This window comes from Culex quinquefasciatus, chromosome 1, assembly GCF_015732765.1.
Source record: "Culex quinquefasciatus strain JHB chromosome 1, VPISU_Cqui_1.0_pri_paternal, whole genome shotgun sequence".
Lineage (NCBI taxonomy): Eukaryota > Metazoa > Arthropoda > Insecta > Diptera > Culicidae > Culex > Culex quinquefasciatus.
The window spans coordinates 52,396,351-52,419,042 of NC_051861.1; the positions used below are offsets into that span (position 1 = coordinate 52,396,351).

Here is a 22,692-nt window from a genome sequence, read left to right on the forward strand (position 1 = left end):
TCTCTGGTGTTATGTCACTTTTTCAGTCTAAATTGAGGCAAAATAATATCATAAAAGAGGTAATATTTAACCTTCCAAAATTAAACCATCCCAATTTACAGAAATGGTTACTGTGTACATGCTATTATGAAAAAAAAAATAAGAAATATCATTAAGGTCCCGTACAGCTGATATGAAATCATATGCTTTTAAAAAGGTAAGATTTTACGAAAACAAAACAAATCAAAAAAAAAATCTTACATCGAAAATTCACGAACATTCAAAATATTTTTGAATTACTCCAATTGCTGAAACTGATTCTAAACGCAGGGGAGTGCATTTTAAGTTGATTTCAGTTAATTGCAACTTAAATGTCCAATGAAAATTTGAATGATTTTGAAAATAAAAGATTTTTCAGGCCACTTTGAACGAGAGGGGGGGGGAGGGGGTTTGGATTTTGACAAAAAATAAATACAATTTGTACAAGCCTAAGTGCCAAATTTAATTGAAAACGTTAAATTAACAAAATGTAAAATATTCAATTGAATGTGTTTTTTTTTATAATTCAATGAATTTTTTTTTTTTGCATTTTAGCATCTTGTCCCCCTTCTAGACCATTCAAAAAATTTGCCTTTGCCTAATTGCAATCTTAATTTCCGCATGTAAGGATCATTTGAGGATTCTGAAAAAGGCAATTTTAGTAATTTGATTTTTTTTTCACTTCAATTATGTATAATTTGCATTTATTTGTTATAAAATGTTGTAACAATTCTATTAACACTTAAAATTTAAAAAAAAATAGTTTATGCAACAAGGTGCAAAAAGAAGATTTTTTCAGCACTTGTCGTACATTCATCCAACGAGGATTACCGAGTTAGATAAATAGGACAAGTGCTGAAAAAAACAAGTTTTTCAACGAGTTGCTGACAACGTTTTTTGCAATCCAAAAAAAAAACGCTTTTTAGTTGATTTTTTTGTCCATGGAGGGCCCCGTGGCGCGGTGGTTAGCGGCTTCGGCTGCCGATCCCTTAGTTGCTATGAAGCGCGGGTTCGATTCCCGCCTTATCCCCTGGTCTTCTATCGGATGAGGAAGTAAAACGTCGGTTCATTTGCGTAAAAGAGGGTTTGGGTGACTCACCACACATAACCTTCAGACACCTATAAATGAGCAGAAACTTGCAACAGAGAACACAAAAGACCCGGGGGTCGTACAAGTGGATTGCTTAGCTATTTTTTGCCATGTGTCAAGTAAATTCACCGTTCAAAAACAAAACAACATTAAAAAATGTTACTTTTTGATACCTTTGCTGAAAAAATCAACTTTTCAGCACCCATTTCAGTTTTGAAAAGTAGAATTTTTCAGCACTGGTTTTAAAGCATTATTTTTTCATTCTTTTATTTTTGGTAGAGAAAAGTAGGCCGTTTTGTCACTCGAGAAGGACAGGAAAAGTAAGTAATTTCACGACGGAATTACTCTTGCGTCCATCCCGGGAATTCCCGGGACAAAAATCCCGGGATTTTCCCTAAACCGGAATTCCCGAATCCCGAGATTTTTTGATATTTGAATTGAAAAAAAATCATTTTCTGCTCTGAAAACTCAGATTTGGTTGTGGAAATAGATGAACAGTTGAATACTTAGTAACCGATAACAAATTTAAAGCATTAGCAAATTTGTATTCGGCATGTATCAATATTTATTTGGCTTATAAGGGAAAATTATTAAAATTTTAGTTTACGGATCCGCAAAATACCAAGCGCTTTGAATATTTTCCATTAAATTTTATTTATTTTTTTTAAATATTTACGTTTAATGATGATTTTAAACTTAAAAAACACATATTTAATTATTTTTAATCAGACATTGACATCTGGAGCAAATTGGGACAATAGTAACGCATTAAGACAGCATAATGTTCTGATATTTTCTTAAATAACAAAACAATTAGTGCACCAATTTTCAAATTTATTGCTCAAAAATATCCTGTACCTATACAGACTGCAGTCCCGATTTCCCCCAGTTTGCGGTAGTGACTCAAAGATAGTTTGTAAAATATGTTTTATCTCTAATCTAACCCTAACCCTAAAATATGTTTTATATAAAACATGAAATTCTAAACTTTTCAAAAAAATTACATTTAATAGTTTCATTCTATTTGTTTCGTTTTTTGTTTTTTTTTTACAGTTTCAATGAAATATTTTAGCTTTTGTAGTCATTTCATATAAAAATATAAAAGAAATATATTAATAAGAATTGTATGATTACTAACATGAAATAATTTGAATCACATTGGATTAGATATTAAGATTCATTAAAAATCCGAAGCATAACAAAGAACAAAAAACAACATTTTTTAATAGATTTAAACTTACTAAAATCGCTGTTCTTGTTCAGATTGAAGTAAAGATTATTACCAATGAACAGTATTGAGCTAATTCTATGATTGAGTGCTGAAAAACATAACCAATTTAATGAATACATAGATTTTGACTGCTTAAAAAATCCCGGAATTCCCGGGATTTGAAAAATAGTTTTCCCGTTTCCCGGGAAATTCAAAACCCGGGAAAATTGGACGCCCTAGGAATTACAAAGTTCGTCACTTTTTAGTTTGACTTTGACCAACCAACGGGGTACAAACTAAAAGAGTGTCTAACGAAAAAGTGACCAACCACCGGGGGTTTAGTGTCTAGAAATCTCTATGTCATGACTATGGCATAACTACTTGGACTTTTGTCCATACATTTCAAAAATGATCTTGCAAAATATTTTTTTGGCCACTGGCCACTCCGGAACCAATTCCGGATTCCTCCCCATGGAACCTATGAAGTGGCCAATATCATTTTTTTTTTCAACTCAATTCGGTTTTATTTGTGAATAATCAAGTTACAATGAGTTCTTTTAGGTACACAACAGAGTTTTGGTGTACCTTTCAGCTGTGTTTTACATCGTAATTCAATCGAAAAATTATTACTTATAACTATGGAATAGACAAGAGTAAGAAAAAGTTTTTAAAAAACTTACATAAAGAAGTGGCCAATATCATATCAGAGCGAAACTCATCAATATGAATATATCAAAAATGATCTTCCAAAATGTTTTCCTGGCCACTGGCCACTCGGAACTGGTTCTGGATTTACCCCCGGGGAAATCTTCGAATTGTCCAATATCATATCAGAGCAAAGCCCATCAATATGGGTACCGAAATTCTTCATTTTATCAGAACATATCGAAAATGGTCTTCCAAAATGTTTTTTCTGGATTATCAATTTCACGGGATCTCGCGGAAATTGTTGAATTTCACGAATTTCACGCATAACCTTATTTATGGAACACAATAAAGTTGGTGCTTACAAGTCATCGTTCTCATGAGAAATTTGTTGAACTTTTCAAAAACTTATTATTTTCAAGTTTTCAATGCAACTAAATTCCACCCTATTGCTACATTCCCCTTTGTATAATGCGATTCTAACTTTCTATTATTTTAGCCCAAAACGCCTCCCCTTTGCCGTTCCCTCCAGAACAATATTTTCTCGTGGCACCCAGTTTGCGATGATGGGAGAAAAAGAAAAATAAACGGGGGCGGATTATTAGGAGTAATTTGTAACGCACGACACATACACGTCATGGGAAATTTCCGTTTTTGCAGCAAAGGAAATGACGTTCTTCTCAAAATGTATGAATATATTCATATCATCACACTCCCCGAATAAAAACCCTAGCCGAGAGGCAGTCGTCACACAGAGCAGGGGCGGATGGTAAAAGTTAATATTTATGAGCAAATAAATTGTGTGTGTGTAACTGAGGAAGGGGGAAGGGCGAATTTCCCAACTCAATCGACGGACGGATGATCCCTTTGTTAGCCCCGTTTAGAACGGATGGACGGTGTGTCATCACTTTCCCTTGTTCGCAAGCAATTAGAGAGATAGTTGAGTGCGTGGTTTTAGCTTTCTCTGCACGAACGGGCTTTTTCTGTTCGTTTTCCGATGTAACAAATTAATACGTTCAGATTATAGGAGAGCAGAATAGCAGAACAGCGCAGAAACAGAGGATTGGGTGACATCTCACTGGCAACTTCTCTCGGTCATGAGCAAGCAAAAAATTAAAAGCTTTAATTTCCACTTTTGTACGTGACTTGATCCATAAATTTTCGATTCTTGCCGTGGGCAGACGCGAAGGTTTACTTACCAACAATTCAAAATGGACAGAAAAACCCTTCTGTTTGATATTCTGTCAAAGTAACAAAATATGTATTGGAAAGACAACTATAGTAGAAATGAATTCTTATTTGGGCATGTTTTTAACCACGCATGAGTATTTCGGTACAATAGATAAAGGAAAATATCGTATTTAAATAACTCCATTTTGAAATCAAGCCATCATATTTCAATTTTGTAAGCTGTCAATCAGATCGGAAATTTAAAATTATTTTAGCAATGAATGAATTTGACAACTTACATGGTATGAGCGACAATGTTTTAAGCAATGATCTTTTTTTTATTTCTCATCAAAAAAACGATTTTTTGTTTCTGAAAAATTTGAGACTGAAATTTCTTAAAAGATGGCATGATACACAGAAAAAAATGATGGTCATATTCATCAGGAAATGGTGATAGATTTTGTGTCAAAAAAAATAATTTTACCCCAAAAAAAGATGAATTTTTATTAGTTTTTGATGAATATTCATCATGTTCACATTATATTTTTTTATGAAATATTACTCAAAAAAAAAACTAACTTAATCCACCTATGTGGTTGGAGCCTTCCTCACAACAATGGCTGTACACAAGTTTCATCTATTTTTTAGATTCGGCTTCCAAAAAGTACATCGATATCACTTAAGTGGCCATATTTCAAGACAGGGTTGCCAGATCTTCAATGTTTTGGACTCGTTGGAAAGGTTTTTTGATAACCTAACCAACGATGGGTCGGATGGTGGATCCGGACATAGTTTACATACATTTAAGTGAGATCCGGCTTCAAAAAAGTACATCAATATCACTTAAGAAGCCTTATCTCGAGACAGGGTTGCCAGATCATCAATATTTTGCACTCGTTGGAAAGGTCTTTTGATAAACTAACCAACGTTCAGTCGGATAGTGGAGCCGGACATAGTTTACATACATTTAAGTGAGATCCGGCTTCAAAAAAGTACATCAATATCACTTAAGCGGCCATATCTCGAAACAGTGTTGCCAGATCTTCAATGTTTTGGACTCGTTGGAAAGGTCTTTTGATAATCTAACCAACAATGGGTCGGATGGTGGATCCGTGCATAGTTTACATACATTTAAGTGAGATCAGGCTTCAAAAAAGTATATCAATATCACTTAAGAGGCCATATCTCGAAACAGTGTTGCCAGATCTTCAATGTTTTGTGCTCGTTGGAAAGGTCTTTTGATAACCTAACCAAAAATGGGTCGGATGGTGAATCCGTACAAAGTTTACATACATTTAAGTGAGATCCTGCTTCAAAAAAGTACATCAATATCACTTAAGTGGCCATATCTCGAGACAGGGTTGCCAGATCTTCAATGTTTTGGACTCATTGGAAAGGTCTTTTGATAAGTTAACCAACAATAGGTCGGATGGTGGATCCGGACATAGTTTACATACATTTAAGCGAGATCCGGCTTCAAAAAAGTACATCAATATCACTTAAGAGGCCATATCTCGAGACAGGGTTGCCAGATCTTTAATGTTTTGGACTCGTTGGAAAGGTTTTTTGATAATCTGACCAAAAATGGGTCGGTTGATGGACCCGAACATAGTTTACATACATTTAAGTGAGATCCGGCTTCAAAAAAGTATATAAATATCACTTAAGTAGCCATATCTCGAGACAGGGTTGCCAGATCTTCAATGTTTTGGACTCGTTGGAAAGGTCTTTTGATAACCTAACCAACGATGGGTCGGATGATGGACCCGGACATAGTTTACATTTAGTTAAGTGAGATCCAAATATATGTGAAAACACATTTTTATACATAAATTTTGAACTACTTATCGAAACTTCAATCTGTATAAAACTCGATCTATGGGACCCTAAACCAAGTCGAATGCAACAAGTTCGGGTCAAATCGGTTCAGCCAGTGCCGAGAAACATGAGCTAGTTTGTTGGTCACATACATACATACACACACACATACACACACACACATACACACACACATACACACACATATACACACAGACATTTGTTCAGTTTTCGATTCTGAGTCGATATGTATACATGAAGGTGGGTCTACGACGTTTTTATTCGAAGTTCATTTTTAGAGCAGGATTATAGCCTTACCTCAGTGAGGAAGGCAAAAGAGGTAATATTCAACCTACCAAATTTTCAACATTCCAAAATTCAACTTTTTTTCTGTGTAATCCCTATACACCATATTCTTTTTTTAAGTCACCTTTTTTTTAAACGATTCTCGATTTACGCAACTTTTTTTAAGTCATGACTTAAAAGAAGAATGTCCATGACTTAAATCGAGAATATGACTTAAATTAAGAATCTTTGAGAATTCGTAATTTTTCGGAGAGTTTTCAAAATGTATCAATTGTATGTTATTTAGTTATGATATTGAAACATGTAAGCATAGTTTTGGAACATCTGAGATGTTCTAGTCCATCCGAAACTTCCGGAAATTTTGAGCAAGAGGTTTACCAAAGAAACAAGTCGAAACTTCAAGATATTCACTACGGATCCTACCCAGACTACTTTAGTCAGTGTGGTAGGCTACAGTGCATTGTTGTAAGAACTTATTGGGATGTCCTGGGTCATCCAAGGACTCCCTGGAGTTAAAATCTGTGAATCTACCGCTGTAACAAGCAAGAGGTCGACGGTTTTGAACCCGGAACATACCCGCATAGCTTCAGTGAGTATGGGGGACTACTTTGCTGGAGTGTTGGGATATGCTTAGATGTCCTGGGTCATCTTAGGACTCCATGGAGTTATGATCTGTGAATCTACCGCCGTAACAAGCAAGAGGTCGACGGTTTTTGAACCCGGAACATACCCGCATAGTTTCAGTGAGTATGGTAGACTACTTTGCTGGAGTGTTGGGATATGCTTGGATGTCCTGGGTCATCCAAGGACTCCCTGGAGTTAAGATCTGTGAATCTACCGCCGTAACAAGCAAGAGGTCGACGGTTTTGAACCCGGAACATACCCGCATAGCTTCAGTGAGTATGGGGGACTACTTTGCTGGGGTGTTGGGATGTGTTTGGATGTTCTGGGTCATCCAAGGACTACCTGGAGTTAAGATCTGTGAATCTACCGCCGTAACAAGCAAGAGGTCGACGGTTTTGAACCCGGAACATACCCACATAGCTTCAGTGAGTATGGGGGACTACTTTGCTGGGGTGTTGGGATGTGTTTGGGTGTTCTGGGTCATCCAAGGACTCTTTAGAGTTAAGATCTGTGAATCTACCACCGTAAAAAGCATGAAGTCGACGGTTTTTGACCCCGGAACATATCCGCATAGCTTCAATGAGTATGGTAGACTAGTTTGCTGATGTGTTGGGATGTTCTGGGACATGCAAGGACTCCCTGGAGTTAAGACCCATGGGTTCACCGCTTTAACGAGCAAGTGATCAACAGTTATTGACTACGAGACATACCCGCATAGCTTCAGTGAGTATGGTAAACTACTATGATGATGTGTTGGGATGTTCTGTGACATCCAAGGACTCCCTGGAGTAAAGATCTATGAGTTTGCCGCCGTAACAAGCAAGAGGTCAACGGTTTTTCATCTTGGGACAGACTCGCATAGCTTTAGTGAGTACGGTTGACTACTTTGTATTGGAATATCTTGGGTCATCCATGAACTCCATTGAGTTATAACACGAGGATCTACGGCTGTAACAAGGACTTTCTGGAACGGGACATAACAGCAAAGAAGTCTATCATACTCACTGAAGCTCTGCGGATATTTCCCAAGGTCAAACATGTCGACCTCTTGCGTTTTACGTCAGTTGACCCACAGATCTTAACTCCAAGGAGTTCTTAGATATCTCAGAACATCCCAACACATCAGAAAACTAGTCTACCGTATCCACTGAAGCTATGCGGACTTGTTCCGGGGTCAAAAACCGTCGACCTCGGGCTTGTTACGGTGGTAGACCAACAGATCTTAACTCCAGGTAGTCCTTGAATGTCCCATAACATCCCAACACATCAGCAAACTAGTCTACAATAATCACTGAAGCTTTGCGGATATGTTCCTGGGTCAAAAACCGTCGACCTCTTGCTTGTTACGGCGGTAGACCCACAGATCTTAACTCCAGGGAGTCCTTGGATGTCCCAGAATATCCCAACACATCAGCAAAGTAGTCCATCATACTCACTGAAACTATGCGGATATGTTCCGGGGTCAAAACCGTCGACCTCTTGCTTGTTACGGCGGTAGATTCACAGATCTTAACTCCAGGGAGTCCTTGGATGACCCAGAACATCCAAACACATCCCAACACCCCAGCAAAGTAGTCCCCCATACTCACTGAAGCTATGCGGATATGTTCCGGGGTCAAAACCGTTGACCTCTTGCTTGTTACGGCGGTAGACCCACAGATCTTAACTCCAGGGAGTCCTTGGATGTCCCAGAATATCCCAACACATCAGCAAAGTAGTCCATCATACTCACTGAAACTATGCGGATATGTTCCGGGGTCAAAACCGTCGACCTCTTGCTTGTTACGGCGGTAGATTCACAGATCTTAACTCCAGGGAGTCCTTGGATGACCCAGAACATTCAAACACATCCCAACACCCCAGCAAAGTAGTCCCCCATACTCACTGAAGCTATGCGGATATGTTCCGGGGTCAAAAACCGTTGACCTCTTGCTTGTTACGGCGGTAGATTCACAGATCTTAACTCCAGGGAGTCCTTGGATGTCCCAGAATATCCCAACACATCAACAAAGTAGTCCATCATACTCACTGAAACTATGCGGATATGTTCAGGGGTCAAAACCGTCGACCTCTTGCTTGTTACGGCGGTAGATTCACAGATCTTAACTCCAGGGAGTCCTTGGATGACCCAGAACATTCAAACACATCCCAACACCCCAGCAAAGTAGTCCCCCATACTCACTGAAGCTATGCGGATATGTTCCGGGGTCAAAAACCGTTGACCTCTTGCTTGTTACGGCGGTAGACCCACAGATCTTAACTCCAGGGAGTCCTTGGATGTGTTCCGGGGTAAAAAACCGTCGACCTCTTGCTTGTTACGGCGGTAGATTCACAGATCTTAACTCCAGGGAGTCCTTGGATGACCCAGGACATCCAAACACATCCCAACACTCCAGCAAAGTTGTCCCCCATACTCACTGAAGCTATGCGGATATGTTCCGGGGTCAAAAACCGTCGACCTCTTGCTTGTTACGGCGGTAGACCCACAGATCTTAACTCCAGGGAGTCCTTGGATGACCCAGATCATCCCAATAAATTGTTACAATAATGATCTGTAGCTTACTACACTCACTGAAGCAGTCTGGGTAGGATCCGTTGTCAAAATCTTGAAGTTCGACTTGTTTCTTTGATAAGCCTGTTGCACAACATTTCCGGAAGTTTCGGATGGACTAGAACATCCCAGGTGTTCCAAAACCATGATAAAATGTTTTAATAACATTTCTCAATAAAATACAATTGACACATTTTGAAAATGTTCCGAAAAATCACGTAATCCCAAATATTCTTAATTTAAGTCATATTCTCAATTTAAGTCATGGACATTCTTTTTTTAAACGATTCTCGATTTAAACACCCCCATTTCGTTGTGTAAATCAAGAATATGGTGTACAACAATTGTACAGATGAAACATTTGCACCGGTCTTATAGAATCATAATAGTTATTGACTAAGGCTACCAACTCTTGCTGAGAAAAAATCCGTACACTTTGCCGATATGACACCATGGTGTAACAAAAACTGTCAATGAATTAATTATTTATTTGAGAATTAAAAATATAAAACTGTGTCGTTTATACAGCTAACAAATTTCACAAAATGCTATCAGAGTGCTTATGACTTGCTCGTTTAAAAGTATTCATAAAATAAACCGTGACTTGAATCAAACCAATATGATTTTCATTTTTTTTTTTGTTAAACGTTTAAAAGTTTACGAAATGTCAAGTTTGCTTTTACGAATAATATCGTTCTTAGTGTTTTCACGAACACTTTTCCAGAGTTTTTGCCTTCCTCACGTTACTGAGGAAAGGCTATAAAATCACTCGAAAAATGAACTTCTCAATTAGACCTCCTAGACCCACCATCATGTATACCTATCGACTCAGAATCAAATTCTGAGCAAATGTCTGTGTGTGTGGTGGGATGTTGATCAAAAAATTGTCACTCGATTATCTCGACATTGGCTGAACCGATTTTGTCGGTTTTGGCGTCATTCGATCCGTCTTGGGGTCCCATAAGTCGCTATTAAAAATTATGCAGTTTAGTTAAGTACTTCAAAAGTTATGCTAAAAAAACGATTTTAACAAAATTCCGGAAGATTGTAAAAAGGGTGGTTTTTGTAAGAAAACCCGTCATGCAATACATTTTTAGAAATGTATTTAAAAAACCTTTTCAACGCGTCCAAGACATTGAAGATCTGTCAAATATATCAAAAGTTATACGCACTTAAGTGTTATTTACGCACTTTTTGGAGGCCGGATCTCAGATATGTTGATGAAAACATTGTCCGGATCTCTCATGCGACTTATCGTTGGATAGATATTCAAAAGAGCTTTCCAATGCGTCTAAAACATTGAAGATCTGACAACCCTATCAAAAGTTATAAGCACTTAAGTGTTATTTGCGCACTTTTTCGAGGCCGGATCTCAGATATTTTGATGAAAATGCTGTCCGGATCTCTTAAGCGACATATCGTTGGATAGGTATTCAAAAGACCTTTCCAACGCGTCCAAAACATTGAAGATCTGACAACCCTACCAAAAGTTATAAGCACTTAAGTGTTATTTACGCAATTTTGGATTTTGGATAGCACCCTTTAAATGTGAGGAAGGCTCCAACCACCTAAGGGTGGATTAAGTATCGTTTTTTTTATTGAAAAGGTCCTATAAAATGTGAAACACAACAGTTTATAGGACCTTTAAAAAAACTCTAGATTTGTTAATACAAATGTTCGCATGTTTTCACAAGTTTTAGAAAGCCTTTGGAAATGGATAAATATATTTAGTAAGGAATTTCTAAAAAACAAAATAAAGGTCCTGTCAACATATGAAAGACAATAGTTCAAAAACTCTAGAATTATTGATAATCAAGTTTGAATTGAGGAAACCTCGGAAAACTCTCTCTTTTTAAATCAAACTCCCACAAAAATAAAAAATAAATCTAGTTAACAATAGCTTTGACCAAATCAAAAAGCAATTCAATGATTTAAAAGTTGTTAAAATTCCGTACAAATCCGTATTATGCGTAAAATTCCCTACAAAACTTCCGGCCTGTTAAAAATCCGCGAAGAGGTTCGAAAATCCGTATGGTAAGGAAAAAATCCGTACAGTTGGTAGCCTTAGTTATAGACACATTCTGAATGAAAACAAATGTAGATTTCAATCTATTAAAAAATTAATATAGCCAAAGATTGCCAGTGATATTAACAAACTTTACATGCTACAAATTCTGAAAACAATTCTTCAAATTATTTGTGTGGTATAGGCAGTGTTGCGTTCCTCACGCGCTCACGCGCTCGTGAGCGCTCACTTTTCGCTCATTCGTGAGGAGGAGCGCTGCGCGAGCTAGCTCACGTTTGCCCGCGCTCACGTTTGCTCCGATTTTTTCAGCTCGCGTTTGCTCCACGCTCGCGCTCGCGCTCATATTTCGCTCACGGAGCGCTCATTTTGGACGTGTCGCTAATCATTTAACGTTTTTGAGAAAGTTTTTATTTCAATTCTAGATGAATTTTTGCTTGAGGTGCAGTAGGGCTGAGGACATATGATTTTGTGAACAAATTTTATGATATATGAATTGGAATAGCTTATTTTCATCAACCTTGTTTTAAAATAAAAGGTTGGATTTGCAAGAGTCAAATCATTTTTAGACATACAGTTGAATGTATAAATATTTTAGAATTTAAAAGCCTTATTGTAGCAGAGAGGTAAGGGGAGGGGTATAGACGCCTAAATAAAAGGGCCTGTAAACATTAGAAAAACTTACAAAACAATGAATTGATTCAAGAGGATTTATGCATTGGTAAGTTCGATTCAATGTTAAATGCTTCGTTGATTAAAATATAACATTAAACTGTTTTATGTACCGTCAGTGGGGGTGACATTGGGTCTGGGGGGTGAGATTGGGTCAAATTGATTTTTTACGGATTTTACCATTCCTCAGATTCTTCTCAATGAAACTGGATTCTGCTAAACAGGTTGTGTAGGGGACATCTTAAGATGACTTCGCTGAAAAATCTCGTTCCTAGAACAAATCCGGTTATTTTGGCAGCTGTCTAAAATTGAGGTACGTTTTGGCCAAAATGACCTCTCGAAAAATCATTTTTCTAATATTTTTGTTGGGATTGCTCAAAAACTACCCAAATGTTTGAAAATCTCCACTTCAAACATTGTCAATACGATTCCTTCGAACAAGAAACACTATTGGATGACTTGTTTTTACCATATCGTTGTATTTGAGCATCATTTTAGTTCAAACTATTGGCATTAAAGGTAGTGTTCATCAAAATTTCCCATATTTTGGGAAAATGTTAGTAAACTATCTAAGAACAAATCTACGTTGAAAGATTTTCGATGTTATTTAAATTGTTTTTGTTATTAAGAAATTACAAGAGGTGAATCGTTTTTGGCCCATAGTCACCCCCACTGACGGTACCTAATCAGTGTTTTGACTACATTTCCAGATTGCGGGTCAGAATTAGCTACTATTAAAAAAGTTATTCCGTTTATTAAATCTTTAAATGATTCAGTGATAAGAAATGGATGATCATTTCTATAAGGTTAGTCTTTATTTGGTAGAAGTTTCAGAAAATAGGGTAACATTTTGAAACAGTTCTATTTTTAAATATTAGCCTAAAAATTGCTAATGGTTGAAATAACCCTTTTGACTCAAATCAAATAAATTGTCAATATTTTTCACCACAAAAAGGTTGGCTCTTCTTCCAACAAGTGGATTTTATTCAACATTTCCGCAACCAAACCTCTGAAAATATTCAATTACAAGTTATATATGATTTTTTGAACATGAATGATTGTAACTGTTTAAAAGATTATTCAAAATAATCAAAACATACATAAATTGTCATTTTTTTTGTACATAACAGCAATACAATATGGTATTTGATTTGTGAACAAATAGTGCATCTCTTCACGTCAATGAATGTTTACATTATGAATTAAGTTTTTTGTTAATTGTTCGAAAAATGTCTAGATTTTAAATAGAACGTAAATTTCGGTTCGCTGACCAAATCCACTTCATTGCATACTTTTGTTTGTTCGACCACTTTCTTGTTTGTTTTTGCTGCCTGTGCTGAGATAGTTCTGGAAACTTCGTTTCAAACAGGCAGATGCTTCAACAGGAAAAAAACAACTACCTACTTTGGCTCACCAGCTCACGTGAGCGCAAAACGCTCCGGTGAGCGTGAGCGAGCACGAGCTACCTGATAAAAACTCACGCTCCAGCTGGAGCGAGCAAGCCTTCCGTGAGCGCTCGCTCATTCGCAACCCTGCGGTATAGGATGATATTAAATATAAAAAGTTACTTCAGAATCACAGTTTATGATTGTGAGACTATCTGGGAATCCAGATATTTTTTATTGCGATTTTTATTGTACTTGGGCAAGGCCTAAAACTTGTCTTGAGAGTAAATATTTTTATTAACTAAATGTGTTGCCAAATTAACATAATTTAAGCGGAATTCAAAAACATGTCAGACCGTTTCATTATCGAGTCTCTAGATCATTCATTTACAACGTCAACTACCGGCATTGGTTGATTCACGAGATCGGCAGTGTCACAGTTAGTTTTACCGGAAAACAAACATTGACGGACTTTTTTCCATTCATGCCTGGAAATTTTCCACCACCGCGTCCGATGACCAGCAGGTTCAACCGTCACACTTTGCGCGGCCCAAGCTTGCAATTAAAATCATCATTCCACCCAACAAACGGGTGGTGACCAAATCACAAGGTGTATGTGTGTGTTCAGAAAGCCTAACCAGAAATTATACTCATTTCTATGCTTTCCAACACGTGCCTTCCGGGATGGCGACTGGCGTTTAATTAAAAATTGAAACAAACTTTTTTTTCCATCCTTCTGATTCGCACTACACTCTGTGTTTCTTTTTTTTCGGGGTGTTTTTCGTCTGCCCTGCTTAACCAGCTCTAGTTATGCCGTGGCACGAAACACAAATTTACGGAACCGCGAACCTCAAAAATGTACCAGTTGCATAAATTTGGCAATCGTGGTTCTCTTTGTTATGAAACTATCACAGGTAAGTTGTACGCAGGAAAGTATGAGAAAACGAATTTTGAGCTACAAATTGATACATGATTTGTGTGGAAATGTGTTTTTTTTTTATTCATTAAAAATCGTTCATTAGTGGAATGCAATTCTTTATTTCATCCACGCTGCTCTTGTTGTTAGTTTTTTCGTTTAAAAATAAATTTGGCGTTTGGCTCGAAGGGTTAGTCACAATAACTACGTGCTGAATCTTACACTAAAGTTTTGCTAGCGAATCCCAAAGTTGCTCTTTCTCGCGTAACTGCAGAAATTTGAAAGAGCTCCTAGATCTCCCCAACTTTTCTTGTAAATTTAAACCAGGAAATAATGCTGGAATGAAAAAGAGAGAAACAAACATTGGAAGTAAGCAGAAGTTGAACTTATCCAATTATAAGTTGCCTTTTTGGAAAACATCTTGGCAGCTTTCATTGGTCAAGGCACCTTTTGATTTGTATCGAATAATCAAGATTTATTACCTTTGGATCGGCCTGCTTCCAGCACTTGTGCAGCCAGAATGCTTTCTCGCATAGATTTTCCCCCTCCGGATACAGGCAACGTTTTCCCATGTGCATCGCAATATCATGCATCGAGTTGGGCAGCGAGTCGTGCAGCTTCTCCAGATGTACGTCCCCGTTATCGTCCACAACCTTGGCCTCATGGAACAGACAGTTCATGTAGCATTTCAGCTTTTCATCCTCGTGAATCTTGCCGTCGCTGAACTCAATGATGGCCTCTGTCAGAGAGCAAGGAAAATAGAAATGACAACAGATCAATCAACCGTCATGCTGAAATATTTCGAACATTTTCTTACCGTCCGTAACTCCGGTCTTTTTAGCACAAATGTCATGCAGTGGTTTCAAAGCTTCCAGTAGCTCTGGGGGTGGGTACTGGAAAAATGTATGAAAAAAGATTCGATATTAGTGTCACCTTGAGATTCTAGATGCGGAATAAACCTTCAGCATTCAGCACACAGAATACACCCAAAATTCAGAATCGAGATAATCGTTCTCTCAAAATTTATTGAGGGATCAGTGCCAAAATCGATAGAATAATGGTACCAACTCACACCATCATAACAAATGAGTTCATTCGTTAGTTGAATCAATAAATCTCCAACAAGTGTAATACATCGACTTCTGACTTCTCCTTGGTCACCAAGCTGTGGTGGCCGAGGCAGCTAAGTCATTGGATTGGTTTGTCAAAGGTCTCTGGTTCGATTCCCGTTGTCGACACTTTTGGTTTTTTGTTTGACGGATGAACTTTTTTTGCAAATGAACCTCGAGAGAATAGTTCTATCGCCCATCTCGAGCTGTGTTCTCTGCGTCCGTGAATGGTACCACTATTCTCTCGACTCGAGACCATCATTCTCTCGTACTAGCGCTGCCAGTTTTGGGTGTAGATACTCTTAAAATCTTTTTTTTATTTTTGTTGTGCTTGTATGAACTTGATGTCATTGAAAACGTAGCAAAGAATTACGAAACTATATTATTTTAATTATAGTAGGGGAAATTCTCGTATGTTTGGCAGCTTAAGCACTCGCTCCTAACTCCATCCAATTTACTGTTTTTCACATTTAAACAACTAATTTTGCATAACTTTTAATAGAAACTTGCTTGCTCACTTCTTATCAAGCTATTTCTAACTCGATTTCAGTTGAAAACGCTTTTAATTAGCTTTAATTGAATGTCAAAGTTCTGACCTGCCAACATTAGAGGCACGCTGGAATTAGATGCTGTTCCCCTATAGATTGGGATGTTGAGAGGTCAAGAAATCAATTATATTTTTCCTTGATAGATTTGACCGAGCCACGTGGCCCAGTGGTAACGCTTCCGCATCGTAAGCGGTAGATCGGGGTTCAAATCCCGGTTCAGACCACACAACTGGTGATCTTTTCGCTTCTGGATTTGATTGCTTTGTAAAGGGAAGGTAGTGCATCGTCACAAACTGGATCGATTTGGCAGGATTGTAAGTCAGCTACTCGGAAATAGAAGTAAAAATCATCCATTTTGCAGTCATAACGAAAAATGTAAAACAATTCTATGAATTTATTTAGATTTTTGGTTGAAAGTGTATTAAGATGGTTCTGATCTATTTGATAAAGTTATTGCCATGAATAAGTTGAATTCTGTTAAAATATTATGTTTTAAGAATATGCTCTAAAGTGGTTTTTCTCGATCCTATAAATCAAGTATTTGCCACTATGAAAATCTAGGGATAAAAAAAATGTAGGCCCATGACTTTAAAAGACATATTATGAGTAGTTATGTAGCTTAACAAACGGATAAAACTTTAAAACGTTTAAAAAACGGGAGGGGAAAAGGATAATCACATAAGCATCACATTAAAATTTAAAAAATAATCTTGAAATCAATTTTTTTGTAATTTTTTTTTTGACATCAAATGTTGCTTATTTGACGTTTTGTTTGGATTCTACACTTGTATTTTTTAATTAATTTCATTCCACATGTTTGAATTAAATTCTTACCAGTTCTATATTGATATTTTCAAAATCAATTATTAAATTTGAAAAATGTGCATTTTTTTATCCATGATATCAGGGTATTTAATCTCAATCTACAAAAACAATTACAATACAATTTTAACCAAAAAATAAATAAATCAAAGAAACACATCTTTGAAAGTTATCTTTGTTCTGTTTGTTCAAATCAAAATATATTAATCTTATTTGCAACACTAGTTTATTTATTTGTTGACTTCAACAACCAAATAAAATAAAATTTTATGAAAAAATTGTTTGCTTTTTTAACTTTTACATTAGTTCCGGCCCGTCACTGCTTAAGCAAATCAGAATTAAAGGTGGCAAATAGGAGTTTTACCCCTTATTCGAAAAAAAAATCTTAAAAATATTTTAATTAATTCTAAATCGCATTTTTTCCAATCATATTCTAAATTCCAACACTTCTGTTGGGATATCAGGTCTGGTCAAAGGGTACAACCCTGGCCAAAAATATTATCACTTCTCACACTTTCCACACCCTTCTGTTGGTCATCCAAATGCGACACAATTACGCATCTTTTGCACTTGTAACAAATACACCAGTTGAAGAGGGCAACACGATCTTACCACGACCTGTTAACAATCCAAATGGGATATTAGGAAAGGAGAAGGAAAACATCGCATGAGCAGATCTCTGACTTGGGATCTTGCATGGTTTGATCACACATCAGTTCTACACGGTTCGCCGGACGGCACTGGCCTTAGGCCCACCGTCACGGCTGTAAATATTGTAAAATACATTAAATGTTAGTAGAAAATAAACGTCTTGTTTTACGCTACACTTCGTTTAAAGCGTGAGTTCTTATTTCGGGAATCCACTTGGACGGCTGGTCGGAGTCGCCACGGTGAACTTGGTTGGGGGTTCACTCTTCCTTTCCTCCACACGAGCTATCGAAGTTTTCTACACCAAGCCCGAAGGACCAAACTCCCCAACAACCTCAAACTATCGTGAAATATTTTTCCGAGGATTCTGAATATGTCAAAATTGAGTCCAAAAAGTGCCGTCTTGTTGGCCTACAGGGCAAAGGTGAACGTCGTGTAATGTATTTTATAGAAAAATCGTAAAACTATGAGAAAAACTGCGATTGGCCAAAAAGCTAATACCGTAGGCTTATAGGCCATGGAATTCCCTAACTTTTGAACTATAGAAGTATAGGTGTTGGAGGCTGTTGAAAAAATATATTAAGGTTTTAATATATGTAATTTGCTAAAGCTATGAGAAAGAGTCAAACCAATCCTGGGTGTTTATGGTACATTTTGAAGAGCTTCAAAAGTCTTTTTGAATGCAACCAAGAGATTTTTTGTTAGTGTTTTTTGGACCGCAAACTTCAAAGCCCGTTTTACCCCTCTTCCCTTTGTCGTAAAGGGCTCAAATTTGGCAATAGTTCATCTCATGTATAGACTAACAAACGCTGAAAGTTTCATCCAAATCGGAGCACCTCGATACGACCTGTTTAACATTGGTGAAAAATCGCTCTTAAAGCCATCCTAAGTAATTTATTTTGTTAAAGATCTAAGGTGTGAAAACAAATTTGGCCAACGTTTACTATGAGTAAACGCTGATTTCTAAGATACCATTTGTGTACTAAATGAAAATTGATACGGAATAAAATAATAAGCTATGAGTTATGAGGTATCAAACAGATCAGCTTTTTATCGTAAATTGCAAGTGTCCTTTTTTCTACAAACCTCAGCATCCCGACGGGGTGTAACGTCCGCCAACACAACAACAGCAATTCCCAGCACAGCACTGAAGAGCACCAACGTTTTTGCACAACGAGCAGCCATGATTCGATTTCACTACGATTCAATCCCACAGTGACGATTCAGAATACTTATCGGGCGCACAGACCAACCCAAACTGGAGATTAAGCTCCAAATAAGATGATATTTATTGCTAAATAGTCGTTCCCGCCAACCACCACCACTTTATTCCGCTGACTCATAATCCAGTTGACGCTGAGTTCCTCTATCCAAACAAACGCGAATCATATCGACTTGGGAAAACGATTACGACGCGACGACGACAATGATGATGACGACGACCACGTGGAAAATCGGAAAGGAAATTGAACGGCGATAATATAAACACGATGACAATGTGCTACTTCTAACCAGAGGACAGTTCGGTGGAGCTTTGCCAGTGTAACTTTAGTGCCGTTCCGTTGGCTAATTGCTATGTTCTGCGCTCGAAGCGTGTCATTCTGTTTTCCATTCTGGGAGCTTTTTTTTGTGTGCGAGCAAGAACACGGGCGCAAATGAGAAAAAGATTAAAAACGAATTGAAAAACTCGAAAGACCGAAAGCGTAATTATGTAATTCAATTTTTACAGTCTCATTCCCGGGCCCGGGCTCGACTCCTTAAGAGTGTTGTGAAGCTCGGCAGCATGGTGTGTTCTGGTTCTTGTTGCAGCTGAGTGCTACCCACCGCCGCCACCATCTGCTAAATGTTTCGTTCTTGGCATGGTACACACTCATTCCACCCAAGAGAGCGATTTTCCGCGAATAGCGTCAGCGATGGGAAATTTACCAAAAACTCACTATAAAATCGGGAGAAGGTTACTTCGTGAAATTTCAATTTCAGTTGGTGAACTGATCCTTGATGACAAATTTGGTGTTTGGATTAGATACACGATTAAAATGAATTTATTTCTGAAAATCGACAAAGCTGCACAGCACTCAATCAAGAGGAAAATCCAAAAAACCTCCACGTCTAGTTGAGTAGTGAAAAATTACAGTGATTTCAAAAATACTTTTGCAATTTTTTGATGAAAACAAATCTAGAGTCTTTATAAAATTTCCTTCTATACATAATTTACAAATCCAGGAACCAAAGTTTCCTCTTTACTTCGTTAAAAAATATTTTTTTCTCACAAAATAAAATGTAACTACCATCCCTGACCACTATAGTTTCAAGCAGCGAAAACTGTCTTGGACGCTAAAAAAGGCCCGCGGCAGGCGCTGCGGAAAATAAGATGTGTTCGAACTTTAATTAAAAAAGTTCATCATCAATTAACTACACCGAGTGAGCGCAGCAATGTCACACGAGGAGATTGTCCTCACTAAAAACAAACGACTCACAAGAAGGATGCTGCAAGACTCGCAGGAGTTAGATTGACAAATTAATTGTCGTATAATTAATGTCTGGATGAAAATAAACGCTTTCCAGAAAAAGAAAAAAGCCAGCAAAAGATAACAAACGATTTCAATGTGGAGGAAAACGAATACTTTGAAAAATGGTGCCATTTTAATACCACCAGAAAGACTCACAAATACGAAAAACTTCACATTTCGAGGACTGTGGGTTTAATTTCACCAAATCGATCGAGTCACTTTTGTCCTTTTGTGCGGTGTAGAGAGGCTAGATAGTGTCCTATCACGCTGATTTGCAGCTTCTTCGCTGCGTCGAACCAGAATCGGTGGCACGACCCACGTGGACGGTGGAAGTGGCTAGTCATGACCTTATCGTAATTAAGTTCATGTCGGGCAATAATTATGCGCTTGTACTCAGCGCGAGAGGTGAGCAATTAGTTCCTGAAACGTGCAATTAGTTTTCTTTTCTATCCACACAAGCATGACTGCGTAGGTTTTCGGTAGCAGAAACTGAGACGATTTTTGGTGTGAAACCTATGACTTTTTTTATGTTTTATGAATAGTTCATTCGATAAAATATAAAAGATGGTAATGTTTTTTTTAATTAAAAAAAAACATAAATTTCTCGAGAATTTCTTCGAGGAAAAAGGGATCTATCGCCAAATCAGTAGAGATTTTCCTCGAATGATATTGCGTAAATTGCATATCTGTAAATTTTGCTAAACCAACGATTTTTTTTTTAGTTCTACTGGTTTGTTCTTGCTAATCACTGCCAAAAATATCTGACATTAATGAATCTAGCGAAATTGGTTGCTGTTTTCAGCGTAGTTCTCTACTATTCTGGCAGGAGTTAATTTACGGAACTCAACGAGCTTTTGAACCAAGACCCTATAAAAGCAAAATATGTGCAGTGAAGTGGTAGAGTGAAATTTGAATTGAATTTGAAGTGGACTGTCTCACAAAAAAGCTACGCCTACGACTGTCGGAACTGAGTGAAGTCAAAATTGAACCAAGTTTTTGGTGCGTCTTGGTTGGAAAGGTCGACATGAATTACAAAAAAATATTATTTCTGATTCTCTGTAGCCGGCAGCTATAAAGTCAACTGAGCAATTCTCTACCAAAACCGGAAATGGATTTTATTTGTATTTTTTTATTTGACTCAAACTTTGTGGGGGCCTTCCTTATGACCAAATAAGCTATTTTGCGTCATTGGTTCACCCATACAAGTCTCCATACGATTTTGGCTGCTGTCCATACAAAAATGGTATGTAAATATTCAAACAGCTGTAACTTTTGAGTGAATTTTCTGATCAATCGTTCAATCGGCAAAGTTGTAGGTATTGTTGAGGACTTTTGAGAAAAAACAGGTACACGGAAAAAAAATTGCAGATTTTTTACTCAACTTTTTTTCACTTAAACTTAATTTTCAAAAATACGTATTTTTTGATTTTTGAGATTATTTGATATGTTTTAGGGGAAAAAAATCCGCAACTTTTGAACCATACAGAAAAATGGTCAAAAAATATATTGGATTGGTTACACACACATAGAGAAAAGTGGTCAAAAAATCTGCCGCCGAGTTATGAATTTTTGAAAAAATAGAAGTTTTTGGAAAAAATCAATGTTTCATGCAAAAACAAATTTGACATTATTTTTAAATGCAAAATTGAATTTGCATTCGAAAAGAACTTTACAGATTTTTTAATAAAGGGCTCCGTTTTAAGAGCGAGTCCACGAGCAAAGCATACCCATCTCTCATCGACCTCACCAATCTGCCTGAAATTTTCAGGGGTTGTTTGTACATATAAAACTAGCATCTGGCCAAAATATGAGCACTTTAGGTCAACGGGAAGTGGGGCAAATCGGGACACAAATTTAAAGGTTCAAAAACGTCAAAACCTTAAAAAGGCTATTACTCAGGCAAAATTCAATTAAATTTCAAAAATCAAAATGCATCTGTAAGGGCTTAAAAAGTGCAACAAAATGCAGGGAGAATACTAGATAACACCAGAAAAAGCAGTCTCTTAACTTTTTTTACTTTCATTTTTCAAAGGGTTAAAATGGATGGAAATAAACATTTTTTTGCAAGTTTCCATAGTGAAATTGTCTCAGAAACACGAATATGATAAAATTATCACCGGAAAATTTGATCTAAGGGGTCCTCCGAGCAAAAATTTACAACCAAAAAATCCACTAAAAGTAAAATTGTCTATTTAATATGTTAAACTGCCTTATCCAAAGCGGTCTCAGTCTCATATGGTAGTCCCAGATGTCCCCTACAAGCTGCAGGTCAAACCGAGTTGATATCTGGATGGAACATTTTTTTTATTTGAGTTTGAAAATTATGCTATTTTTTCACGAAAATGCCAATAACTCCCTTTAGATTTTACCAATTGGGATGCTTCTCCCTGCATTTTGTTGCACTTTTTAAGCCCTTTCAGATGCATTTTGATTTTTGAAATTTAACTGAATTTTGTCTGAGTTAATCTTTTTAAGATTTTTGACGTTTTTGAACCTTCAAACTTTGTGTCCCGATTTGCCCCACTTTCCTTTGACCTAGAGTGCTCATATTTTTGCCAGATGCTAGTTTTATATGTACAAACAACCCCTGAAAATTTCAGGCAGATTGGTGAGGTCCAAACGACGTC

The 22,692-nt window shown here is 37.2% G+C and overlaps 1 protein-coding gene across 1 annotated transcript; it reads right to left on the reverse strand.

The window, feature by feature from the left end:
- Nucleotides 1-14,530: 14,530 nt before the first annotated feature.
- On the reverse strand, nucleotides 14,531-18,830 carry LOC6039292 (general odorant-binding protein 83a). Its single transcript, XM_001848874.2, has 4 exons — nucleotides 18,642-18,830; nucleotides 15,246-15,321; nucleotides 14,911-15,167; nucleotides 14,531-14,764 (listed from the first exon to the last, which is right to left on the reverse strand). Exons 1-4 carry the CDS (start codon nucleotides 18,738-18,740, stop codon nucleotides 14,747-14,749), a joined length of 450 nt encoding a protein of 149 aa, XP_001848926.1. The 5' UTR covers nucleotides 18,741-18,830; the 3' UTR covers nucleotides 14,531-14,746.
- Nucleotides 18,831-22,692: the final 3,862 nt, after the last annotated feature.